General features: G+C 41.0%; 1 protein-coding gene and 1 pseudogene across 1 annotated transcript in view; both read left to right on the top strand.

Moving 5' to 3' along the window:
• MYO3A (myosin IIIA) overlaps positions 1–13,069 on the top strand; it is a 240,824-nt gene that overhangs the window by 137,446 nt on the left and 90,309 nt on the right. The window contains exon 20 of the mRNA XM_066279445.1: positions 1,518–1,665. Coding sequence (XP_066135542.1) covers positions 1,518–1,665 — 148 coding nt within the window. The remainder of the gene's footprint in view (positions 1–1,517; positions 1,666–13,069) is intronic.
• Positions 5,926–12,373, top strand: LOC136337970 (large ribosomal subunit protein uL23 pseudogene; annotated as a pseudogene).

The raw sequence follows: 13,069 nt of genomic DNA, 5'->3' as shown, positions 1-13,069 counted from the left end.
CACCCATCTGCTTCAATGAGAATGAGTTGGCCCCAGGCACTGAGGATGGCTCCATAGCCTCACCTCAGGCACTATAAAATGGCTCCAGTTGCATCAGAGCAAGGGCCCCAGATGGGCAGAGCATTGCTCCCTAGTGGGCTTGCCGGGTGGATCCCGGAAAGGGGAGAATGTGGAGTCTGTTTCTGCCTCCCCTTCTCTCACTAAAATAAAAATTTTTAAATAAAATAAATTAAAAAAAGAAAATTGAAAATGAAAAAAAGAAGATGAATGCCTACCTTAAGATCACCTCTTTCACACTTTTTTTTTTATATGTCATAGAGAAAGAAACAGAGAGACAAAGACAGGAAGGGAGAGAGATGATGAGAAGCATCAACTCATAGTTGTGTCACTTTAGTTGTTCATTGATTGCTTCTCATATCTGCCTTGACAGAGGAGGGAGGGGCACATATGAGAAGGGGATCCCTTGCTCAAGCCAGCGACCTTGTGCTCAAGTCAATGACCTTTATGCACAAGCCAGTGACCATGGGGTCATGTCTATGCTCCCATGCTCAAGCCCATGGCACAGTGCTCAAGCTGGTGACCCTGTGTTCAAGCCAGCAACCTCGCGGTTTTGAACCAGGGTCCTTAGCATCCCACATCAACACTCTGTCTACTGCACTATGACCGATCAGTCTCATACTTGCTTATTAAACATAAAAGACCATTTTATATACATTTCAGGCATGCAGTTTATTGTTATTTTTTCACTAAAATACACATTGCTTCATAATATTATCCAGTCAAAATTATCCTCAAAATTGCTTCTTTCCCTCCCTGCTAAACTGTACCCTGTCTGACTGGATCTGCCAACCACAATCAGATTTGCCCATTATGATTTAATGGTCAATTAGTTTGTATGTTCATGTGTGGCCATATATATGATGCTAAGATAAAAATGGAAAAATTTGAGAAATTTTCAATATTTGTTTATTCCACAGAAGGTAAGCTAGGTATTCAGAGGTTTGACCTCATGTTGTTAGTGATGATCTGCATGATCAACACTAGATAGTAACCAGATTCTTTAAAATAATTGAAATATTTTTAGCAAGATATTTTAATTGTTGCCCTAAAATTACAGACTAAATATGCTTTTTCACAGAATTTGTGGACTTTTTGGTTTTTATCTGTGTGCTAGCTGGGTAATCCTCTGAATCTCAGTGACAATCCTGAGTGACCTTCTCAGGGCTGTGATCTGGGGCTCATAAACCCATAGGAAAAATGTTTCTTTTTTTAAATAGATAAGATAGTATAGGAGTTGTTTCTGTATTACAGGAAAATACTGAACATTTCCATATTAAAATCGATGCTACCTAATTTATCTTTAAGTTCTAATTCCTCAATTAAAATTTTCACTTTAAGTGTGTATGCTGGTAGTAGTTTCCTAGCTAGGTCACACAAAAATACTCTGAGATAACCTGATTTATATTATCTCTTAAGAAAGTAAATAAGAACTCAAAATAACATCTCTAATTTTCCAGTGGGAATGGTGATGAACTGAGCATTGGTATTCTGGATATATTTGGCTTTGAAAATTTCAAAAAGAATTCCTTTGAACAGCTTTGCATTAACATTGCAAATGAACAAATTCAGTATTATTTCAATCAGCATGTGTTTGCATGGGAACAGGTAAGTTGATATACTACAAAGATGCATGCATGTGTATGTTATATGCGGAATTGTGCTAATGAAACAGGACCTACATTATATATTTAAAGCCTTGTCCATTTAATAAAGACAAAGAAAAAAAATTTCTCCTGCATTCCCATAGTAAAAACAAAAACAAACCCAAAACTAGTATGAATTTAGCGTGTGTTGGTATGAGATGTTGAATGTCCTCCATCGAAAATCAGTGCACCTTCTTCCAAAGCAAGCCTGAGCCCTTGTAAACAAAGATGTTTCTTTTGGAAATTTAAGGAAGTAGGTATGTCCAACTGTTTCTCTTTCAGTAGATTACATTGCTGAAATTCTGTTTGCAATTTAAATATCCATCTAAAATGCATTAAACTTCGGAATTCCAGTAACTATGCAACATAATACAAGATAACGGGTTTGATGCAATTGCCAAGAAACATTAATTTTGTCAGTGTACAATATGTAATTTAGGATTCTGCTTCAAAAATACTCCTTTCTTAGAGAAAAATGAGAGATTAACTTGAATTGCGTTTGGCAAAGCTATAGTATTAAGACTGTTTAAAATATTTTATCAAGTCTAAAAGAAATAGTCATATTCAGTATATCATTTGTCTCCTTTAAATAATATTAAAATTGTCCTGGGTCTACTGATTACAACTGAAGTTTTTATTTAAATTTGAGATAAATTAGAACAGTGGTTCTCAAAGTGTGTGCCAGAGTGCACTGGTGTGCCCTAGAAGATTTCCAGGTGCATCCTATGGGATTCCAGAGAAATATGTGCCTGTTGGGGACCAAAAATCCAACAGGGTTTTTGGAGTTTAGATTTTGGGGGGACAAAGGTGTGGGGAATTGGCTGTAAGCTGACAGTCTGCCCAACCCCCCCCCCCCCTCACTTGCCTGATTAGGTTGCAAAAGGCTGTTAAGCTGTGGTGCTGGATTGTTTACACTACCTCCCATGTTCCCCGGAAAGACTGGAGGCAAGTTTCTTCTATCCTTTGTTTGGTGTCAAGATGATATGTATGGTGGGGGTTTTCTGCACTCAACAAAATTAAGAGTAAAAAGAGAGGAATTCTTCAATGTATTGATGAGGAAATGAGAGTTTGCTTTTCAAATATATGCCCAAACATTGAAGAAATCTCTAAGACACATCAGGCTTATGTTTCTCATAAACACAAGAATGAAAAAACTTAACACATTCAGCTGGGACCTGCCGAATTTACTAAATCTTACTAAGAATGTATCTATATATATATAAAGATAACATTTTTGTTGTTTTTTTATTTTTTAACCCCTCATTTTTATGAATTCTAAAAAGCATAACTCAAAAAATGTAACATAAAAATGTTTTTTAATGTCAAAATAAATTTAATTTTGTTGTATTTATTTTGTTTAATTACTATAAAAGCACACTTGGACTTTATATTTTTTTCTTTAATATTTGAAAAGAGAAAGTAGCCCCCGTGTCCACAAGAAATGAGATGGACTTACCCACTAGTTGCAGCATACCCTGGGTTCTCCGAGTCCAGGCCGTGTCCTAGGAGTTTGAGCAATGCACCCACCTGGCTGGATTGGCCCCCCGTTTGGGCAGCTTGTCCTCCGTGTAGAGGCACTGAGGAAAAACCTGTTGCCCAAAGGGGCAATCACTCCGCCAGTGACTGGGCTGCTTGCAGTCAGGGCAGGGCTCAATGGGCAGCCTACCGGGACCAATGACCCTGCTTGCCCCACTTAAAGCAAGCTGCTGATGGGATTTCTTTGCAGTCCAGACTTGGGTCGGGCACTTCCTGCGCCTTGCCTCTATTGCTGTGCTGGCCTCAGGGATGTCACAAGAGCCTGGGTTTGGAGAGTTACCTTCTGCTGCATGCAGGCCTGGTGAACAGTATTGGCCTGTTTCTACTAGTTAGGACCATTAAAAACTTTAAATGCTATGTTCACAGATCCCAGATAGGGGTTTGGGGGTTGAGAATAAGGGGAAGGGCTTATGGGGAGCCTGGCACCCAGATCCTGCCAGAAATGCTGGAGCCAAAGGCAGGACAGGGCCAGAACTTCCTGTAAGAAAATTGGGGCTGGGCCTTGGGGTCCTGCAAACCGGTGTAAGAGCCAATAGTAGGTGGAGAAAGGCCTGACGGAGGAGGGGCTTAAGAACACAGTGAAGAAGGGAGGGGCCCCTGGCCAGCAGGGGAGGAGAAAGAGAGAATGGTATTTGCAAGTGAATAAGAAAGAGGATTCAGTGAAGAGAGGGGAGGGGGTTTTCTGGAGGGGAAGAGACTGGAGTGAAAGAGATTTACAAAGAGAGTAGAGAGGGGTCCCGAGAAAGGGGTGCCCCTGGGGGTCAGGCAGGAGGGAGAGAGAATTGGGAGTCTGCAGAGAAGGAAAGAATAGGAATGGAGGTTTTAGGTGAGGTTTCTCTGGCCAAAAACGGCCTGCGTGTAGAAAAACCAGCACAGAAATTAAGGACAGGAGCGAAGGGAGAAGAGAGGCCTGCACATAAGGAATCTCTGATGCCCTCCCCATCGGAGGAAGAAATTGTCAAGATTTCTCAGGATATTGTAATGGTAGTAGAAAGCAACCTGGCTAGACGCCTAGACTTTCAAGGAAGTTCGTAGAAGCTAGCTGTTCGGAGTAGAAACCTCCCAAACTGAACCTCAGAGAATAGAGTGAGTCCTGAAGGAGTAGAGGACTTAGGCCTGAGATTGGGAGGAACCCGTGTTCCGAGGGGAGTCTGGCTGGAGGGTTTGGACTGGGAGGAGCCCACAGTAGAGGAGACTGGTGAGAGAAGGGAGCGTCACAGTCCCGGGAGGAGAAAATCTCCATAGAAAGAGAGTCTCAGACAGGAGGCCGTCACCCCAAGGTTGAGACCCCAGGACATAGGAGAGGGGGCTGGCTAGGCGTGCCTCGACTTTCGTAAAAGTCCATAAAGGAGTGGAGGCAGACCACTCATAGGTATGGGGTCTGAAGTCAAAACTGTCCGACCAGGAAGGGGTGTTTTTGGAGAGAAATTTGGAGGCCAACTGGGGAAGGGGAGGGAGAAACTCCTTACCTTCCTGGTCGGGCAGGGTTCAGGACAGGGTCGGACTGCTGGTCGCTCAACTGCACTCACACAGCCAAACAGAATCCGGGAGTTAGCCTGGACGAGCTGCCGCTGTTCACTGCTTCCCTGGTTGTAAGTTTGACCGGCAAGGGGATCGTCCAGGCAGCCGGTGCCCCATCCCGGGTTTCAGCACCAGATGTAAGAATGAGACAGCACTCGAACTCCAGGTGTGCAGGCTTTATTAGAGGAGAAAGACCTGCCGAGGTGCTTCTCCGAAAGAAGGGCCTCAAAAACAGACTGAGGCAAAATTTTATAGGGTTGGGAATAGCCTCGAGCAAGGGTGTGCTGGTCTGTTCGGCTTTCTGGAGTACTCTTCCTTGGGGCGATCGACCAGCTTCCTGGCCTTTAAACCAATGTGCAGATCTTTTGATTATTACTTGCCTTTTACTTTTTATAGAATATTGCAATATACAATTTACTTTGATTGACAGTCTTGAATTCCATCCATGATTCTAATGTTCTTAAATTTTCTGTCTTTGGGCTTGCTATAAATGAAACGGTTCTATAAAACCCATTGAGAGGTTTTTAAAACAAAACAACTCAAAATCGTCTTCAACAAATTAAAATTTTAACTAGGGTCCAGGGTTACACAGTGCACTTTGAGAAATTAAGGCCACTTTCAGTTCTTTAAAGTGCCTTCCTAGGGTAACTATCCAAGAGCCCCTGCTTTTAATCTTAAGGATCAGATTTTGGCAACTGAGTGTGCAGTCTGCTGGGTACAGGAATATTTGGTTTTTCTTGACTTTAACATGTGGGTGCATGTGTTTTTTTCTCTTTTTCACTGTCACTTCCTGTGAAGGCAAAAATGTAAGTGATAAATGCTGACTATAGTTGAATGTATTAGCTATAACATATAAAGAGAGCACACAGTTACTGATTTCTATAAACAAGAAACAGCTAGTAAGCCAAGTCATTAAAATCATAGTCACACATTTTTGGTTGAAGAAAAGCACAGGTTTGACTTAACTCAGAGCTCCTTTGTTTAATATAGCCACTATAGCTTATCAGTAGAACATGCAGTTCTCAATTTTACACACATGCCAATGATCTGGTCAGTCTGAGCACACACAGCCTGTCCCAGGCAGCGCCGTCACAGATGAACCAGCTTCTGGTCCTGCTTAACACAACAAATATTATCTGTATTGGCAATCCCACAACATTGGAACATGAATACAGATTTGTTGAAAGCATTTCCTTATTTATCTGAAGTTCAGCTTACACTGGGACACTCCAACAAAGTTGATGACAAAGGTATTTTGAATATTATTTTCCCTTTCCATTAAAACAAGAATCAGTAGACTATAGGCAAACATTTCTGGTGAAAAGGTTTATGACAGTGACCTGATCCACAGCTTGCAGGGTGAATAGTTTCATATCTCTTAGAATGGTTGCCTCCAACTAACCATTTGCATCACTTCTGAACATGTTCTTAAATCTGGGAATCCACTTTTAACTCACTGGCCACTCTGACTCTCTTCTCCTCATCACCTACTTTCTGTGGGCATAAATTGTATGTCTCAGAATCTCAACACCCAACTGAGAGCACCCAGAATTTGCATCCTTTTTTCTTCTTATTATCTAGGTATTTATAATACCTAAGACAGCTGATCTATGGTAGCATTATTTTTCTACTGTGTGTACTATATAGCTCCTGAAAATTTCCTAGAGTTTGATATTTCATAATATTTGAAACTTCCATACTTTCTCAGCACTAGAAGAACCATTTTATATATATTGACTTTAATAAAATTTCAAGGGATGATTTGTGTCTTAAAACAATCATTTGAGCATTAGATGATAAAGATTATCCAGGTCCCACCCCTGCAAATATGATGAGGAATAGAGTTGTAACCTTTTAAAATTCTAGACTCAAACTCTTCTAAATGAGTTGCAACTAGAAAATATATGATTTTTCTCTTGATTTTATTCATTCCACAAATAGAGTATTCATATATCAGCCTTTCTAGTACATTTGTGTAGAGTTATTGATGTACATTGTTTACTTCCATATTTTGCAAAAAGGTTTTAGTTAGCAGCTCAAAGGGCAGCAAAGAAGTTACAGCATTTCCAATACAGGAGGCATCTCCCTGCCTGAGCCCTCCCCCTGAGTCTCAGTGTTGTTACATAACCAAGACTGATGGAGCTTCTTTTGTCTTTTCACTTTCAGGTTTTCTTCCATGTAATAGAGAGCTCAACAGTCAACAAATGTGATAGAAAGCTTGAAATTCTCTTCCAGTTAGAGTCATGTTAGTGCTATAAGTGGTGGCTTGTGTCCTTTGTTTTCATCTTGCACTGTGGTATAATCATTGTAGTATAAACATATCCAAAAAATGAAACCTGTTCCCTACAAGTTTATGTTTCAAATCAAGGGGAATGTATACCAACCATTAACTAGTCACCCATGGGCAAATTTGAATTGGAGCAAATGCCATTGTTCTTTAGAGCCGTTATGATACTAAGAAGCATTGTTCTAGAATCCTGAAGATTGGCTCTTCTTGCTTATATGCCTGTTTATGCCTATGATAAGCTTTCTTATCCATAGTACAGCTTATCTATTCTGGCTATTAACTAAACTAAATCTCTCTCTTTTTTTTTGACAGAGAAAGAGAGAGAGAGAGAGGGACAGATAGGGACAACAGACCGACAGGAAGGAAGAGAGATGAGAAGCATCAATTATTTGTTGTGGCACCTTAGTTGTTCAATGATTGCTTTCTCATATGTGCCTTGACTGGGGGTTGTGGGTTGCAGCAGAGTGAGTGACCCCTTTCAAGCAAGCGACCTTGGGCTTAAGCCAGTGACCATGGGGTCATGTCTGTGATCCTACATTCAAGCTGGTGAGCCTGTGCTCAAGCCAGATAAGCCCACTCAAGCCAGTGACCTCGGGGCCTCGAACCTGGGTCCTCCATGGCCCAGTCCAACACTCTATCCACTGCGCCACTGCCTGGTCAAGCTAAAGCTCATTTTTAAAGTGAGCTGTTACATATATCACTTATATATGTACCCGTGGGTTTAGAATTAAAAGTCAGAAGCCATTTTATAGGCAGGAGACTATTTACAGCACATAATGGAAACAATAACTGCAATTATGGCTCCAGCTTCTCTTTCTGAAAATGATGTATATGACTTTTCTCTCCAGCTGTTCATATCCTCAAGACTAAAGCCCTTGAGATGTTTGAATGTGGGCTTTAAAACATAATTTGTGGCAATTACAAAGAATAGAAATTCATTCATTTATGTAATATCTACATTTTCAACATTTTTTTAGCATCACAAAGTAAAAATTAGTCATCGTATAAAAATGTGTGGATAATTAAAAATGAAGCCCTTATAAATGTCTTCAAATTGTTTTGCTTGCAAAGTGTGAATTTTTATTTTATATCTAACTTTCTTCCCTATTAAATAAGTCATATGTGTACTATGTTAGTAGCGATTGTCCTATTTTAGCTTTCAAAGTGATAAAGGCTATTTTATAGGCTTCTTTATTTTTATGGTGAGAGAGAGAAATACAGGGTGGGAGAGAGATGAGAAACATCAACTCGTACTTGTGGCACCTCAGTTATTCATTGATTTGCTCCTCATATGTGCCTTGACAGGGGCCTACAGTCACCCATTGGGCTCAAGCAAGGGACACTGGGCTCAAGTCAGCGACCATGGGATCACATCGAGGATCCCATGCTCAAGCCAGCAACCCCACACTGAAGCTTTTGAGCTGGCGCTCAAGCTGGCAACCTCAGGATTTTAACCTGGGACTTCAGCATCCCAGATTGACATTCTATTCACTGTACCACCACTGGTCAGGCAATAGCCATTTCCTTTAAGCATTAAAATAACCACACATTTAAGAAACCCTTGATACAACAAATCCTTTTTAAATGCTCAGCCAAGACATGGGTTACTGTTTCAGATCACATACAAATGCTCCTTAAGCTTCTCACATACCAGGAGAATATAGAAGCGGACATCCAAGTAGTAAGACATGTGGAGCAGCGCTGCAGCGGCTCCTGCTGGGGCCTGTCACCCTCTCCTGCGCTCTTGCAGGCAACCTCTGGGGCTCCATGTCCACGTCATCCTTCAGACACTGTGCTTCACAGTTTGTTTCTCTACCATCGGTGAAGTTAGGTCAGCACCCTAATGCAGTGTGGGCATTTGTGGTATTTATTTTGATAATTTGATAATATTTTAATTATAATAAAGTGATTTTCACCATGGCTAGTGGTGCAGAGAATAGAGTGCTATCCTGGAACACCAAGGTTACCAGTTCAATCCTACAGTCACCTGCTTCAGCCCAGGGTCACTGGCTCGAGCCCGGCGTCCCCAGCTCCATCCTACAAGCCCCAGTTTGGACTCTGGTCAGGGTACATGTGAGTACTAACAATCCATGGAACAACTAAGGGGAACAAGTTGATGCTTCTCTCCCTACCTTCTTCTCTCTCAAAAAAGAATTTGTTTTCAATGAGATATAGCATTAGGAGTATAGATCCATGTAATTACTATAGGTTCTATATGTGAAGTTAAAGCATACTGTTGACAAACTGAAATATAAATTTTTGATAAAGATTTAATTATGACAGTAAAGGAGAAATAGTTTAAGATGAAAGAGATATAGAAAATTATATTTCTGAATTCCCAACTAAAATGCTTCCTTATGTTAAGCCAATACCTGTCAATGACCTTTTCTTATGACTTTTTTTCATTGAATTTATCAGGTGACTTTTACAACCTTTTTTTTTTTTTTTTTTTTTTTTTTTTTACAGAGACAGAGAGAGAGAGTCAGAGAGAGGGATAGACAGGGACAGACAGACAGGAACAGAGACATGAGAAGCATCAATCATCAGTTTTTCGTTGTGCATTGCGACACCTTAGTTGTTCATTGATTGCTTTCTCATATGTGCCTTGACCACGGGCCTTCAGCAGACCCAGTAACCCCTTGCTCCAGCCAGCGACCTTGGGTCCAAGCTGGTGAGCTTTTGCTCAAACCAGATGAGCCCTTGCTCAAGCTGGCGACATCGGGATCTCGAACGTAGGTCCTCAGCATCCCAGTCTGATGGTCTATCCACTGCGCCACCACCTGGTCAAGCGACTTTTACGACTTTTAAAGAGCTTTCAAAAACAGGTATCATACACAAAAAGATTTTTCATCATAACAGGCGTTGTTTGCCTCCTTTTCTGAGAAAGGAAATGCCCTAGGGAGCAACACTTAAAATTCCTTCCTCCAAATCTTATTAAATATATGTGTGTGTGTGTGTGTGTGAAATAGAACATGTATAAATTTATTAGGAATTATCCAAATACTACCCATTAGGTTACTTGTCAGATTCTGAATTAATGACCTATGTCATCTCAAGTTAACAATAAACAACATTCCCTGTGGCTTGCCATTAACATTAACAAAAAATCAGCAGTTGCATTGAGACCAGCTTTGAATAGAAAACACAGGGAGAAAAACGTAGATTTTTGAATTCTATATTTCATTTTACAACAGGAGTTTATATTTTTAAGCATGTGTATTATCACTTTGTTTTATTCATTTTTAGCTTTTTAAAATACTTAGATACTTCAGTAAAATGTTATTGCTAAGAATAGCGTAGAGAGAGAATAACAGCAAATGGGGTGACATGTTAGTTGGGGAATTTGGATAAAGCGTACGTGGGAGTTCTTTGTACTATTCTGGCAATTTTTTTTTTAATTTGAAATCATTTTAAAATAAAAAGTGGCAAAAAAATTTTTGCTATAATAAACATATACAATTTACCTTGACCACTAACAGCACTCTAAATCCTAGATTTTCAACCATCAACGTCTTTCTCTTGGAATGAGGATTTTTTTCAGTGGTTAGAATGAGTAAGTAGCTTCTCAGTGGTTTCTGTCCACTGTGGAAATGATTTTGTAAATGTGTTCACTCATATGAGCAGTTGGCAAGTAGAAATTATTTTACTAAAAGGCAGACTTCAAGGAATAAATGTGTTTATATGGTTTATTTCCCCCTTTCAAATGTTCTGTCAACAAAACATTTATTTATTCATTGAGTTTCACAGCAGGTTGAGGCAGTTTTGGCATTTTGAAATGTCAGAGCCAGAAGAAACCTAAATGGATTATATTTCATAGGCAAAAATGATTCCCTGTGACTTGCCCAAGGTTGCAGGCTGGTTAAGCATAGCCAGAACCAGAATCCAGGTCTGGTACCTACCCAAGCTCTCCCATGTATAATCAAATAAGAAAGCTGAGAAGAACCAGAGACCTGACGAAGTAATCTCTTGTGCAGAAGAAAAGGTACTCCATGTATTTGAAAGTAAGGAAGGAACAAAAGAGGAAGGGAAGGAGAAAAGAGAGAGAGGCTATCTTTTCACCTGAAAAGCCAAGGAGAATCAACATAAGGCAGGAAAGAAGGAAACTGGAGAGAAGAGTAGCATGAGGTGAGTGGCAGTGGTGCAGACTGGCAGCTGGGCGAGTGCAGACCCAACAGGAAGGATGTAGTTAGAGGACTGGCAGCTGGGCGAGTGCAGACCCAACAGGAAGGATGTAGTTAGAGGACTGGCAGCTGGGCGAGTGCAGACCCAACAGGAAGGATGTAGTTAGAGGACTGGCAGCTGGGTGAGTGCAGACCCAACAGGAAGGATGTAGTTAGAGGACTGGCAGCTGGGTGAGTGCAGACCCAACAGGAAGGATGTAGTTACGAGGACTGGCAGCTGGGCGAGTGCAGACCCAACAGGAAGGATGTAGTTAGAGGACGGAACAACTGAAAGAAGAAAACAAAAGCCGAGAAATCCTAGGATGTTTTTTGTTCAGGTTGAAATGGCAAGACAGAGAGAGCATCTTTGCTGTGCCCCATAGGACAGAGACTCTACCTTTTTCATCTTTATTTCTACCTCTCCAGCCCCATCTACCCATAAACAGACACATAGTATGTGCTTCTTAAATATTTTAAGACTTTTAATATGTGGCATCTTTTAAATGGTCTATCAGAGACAGTGCCACCTAGGTGAATCTCAAATACAGTCTCTTGATATAAATCCCATTCATTCTTCATCTCATGATTTGAAATAGGTAGAAATATTTTTTAAAAAGTGGAGTTTTTTCTCGAATATGGTGTCAAAGTGAAGAAGGAAGCCCCTGCCCCATCCCTCAAAGCCGAAGCCAAAGCAAAGGCTTTGAAGGCAAAGAAAGCAGTGCTGAAAGGCATCCACAGCCACTAAAAAAAGATCTGCACGTCACCCACCTTCCAATGGCACAAGACACTATGGCTCTGAAGGCAGCATAAACAGTCTCAGCAGGGCCCCCCGGGGGGAACAAGCTTGACCACTGTTCCATCCCTGGGTTCCCCCTGACCGCCGAGTCAGCCATGAAGAGGATAGAACACAACACAGTTGTGTCATTGTGGGTGTCAAGGCCAACAAGCACCAGATCACACAGGCTGTGACGAAGCTCTGTGACATTGATGTGATCAAGGTCAACACCCTGATTGGGCCTGATGGAGAGAAGGAGGCATATGTTAGACTGGCTCCTGACGATGATGCTTTGTATGTTGCCAACAAAATTGGGATCATCTACACTGAGCCCACCTGGCTAATTCTAAATATAAACATTTTTTACTGTAAAGAAAAAAAGGTGGACTAAACTTTAAAAATAAGAGATACACATGGTTGTGGGGGCAAGAGAGAGTGACCAGTGTAGGAAGCAGGGTCGCTGAATTAGTCTAGGAAATGAGAGGTTTTTCTGAGGACATGAGGCCTGAATGGTGAGAATCGCACCTTTATTGTGTTGTTTGTTAATCTGTACTGAGTGATCCATGCTTGCTTTTCCCTGCCATGAAAGTTCACAGCCTCGCTCTGCCTGTGGTGACCACCCTTCCACCCTGCTGTGTGAGTCTAAGGACTCCATTTAGTAATCTCCACTCTCTCCTGAGCCTAAATATTTAAGCTTGTGGTCTAAGCCCTGTGGCCATAGAGATCCACCTTCCTTCTACAGGTTTTCTGGCCAGTGAGTCCTTTCACAACCCACACACAAAATTCAGTGAAATACCAGAGAATTTGACTCAGGATGAGGTTTCCTGACATCCGAGTCCTATGATTTCCCTTGCCTCCTTGATCTATACTTTAAATGATCATTCATCTATCCTTTTTCAAAAGAGAATTCAGGCCATCTGAATGGAGTAGGGATCACATATGCTAAACAGCTCAGCTTCCCTGTAGTTAATAACTCCACTGCTCTGCTTTAAATGTATGTTTCATGTACAGTGCAAAACAGAGGACTTTCTGCAGTGGTAGATAAGCTTCATTTCCCTGCAGATGCTTAAAAACAACTAAGTATGTT

Source organism: Saccopteryx bilineata, chromosome 5 (genome assembly GCF_036850765.1).
Source record: "Saccopteryx bilineata isolate mSacBil1 chromosome 5, mSacBil1_pri_phased_curated, whole genome shotgun sequence".
In the NCBI taxonomy this organism is placed as follows: domain Eukaryota; kingdom Metazoa; phylum Chordata; class Mammalia; order Chiroptera; family Emballonuridae; genus Saccopteryx; species Saccopteryx bilineata.
The sequence above is the reverse complement of the archived record's forward strand: the minus strand, read 5'-3'. Positions and strand labels throughout refer to the sequence as shown.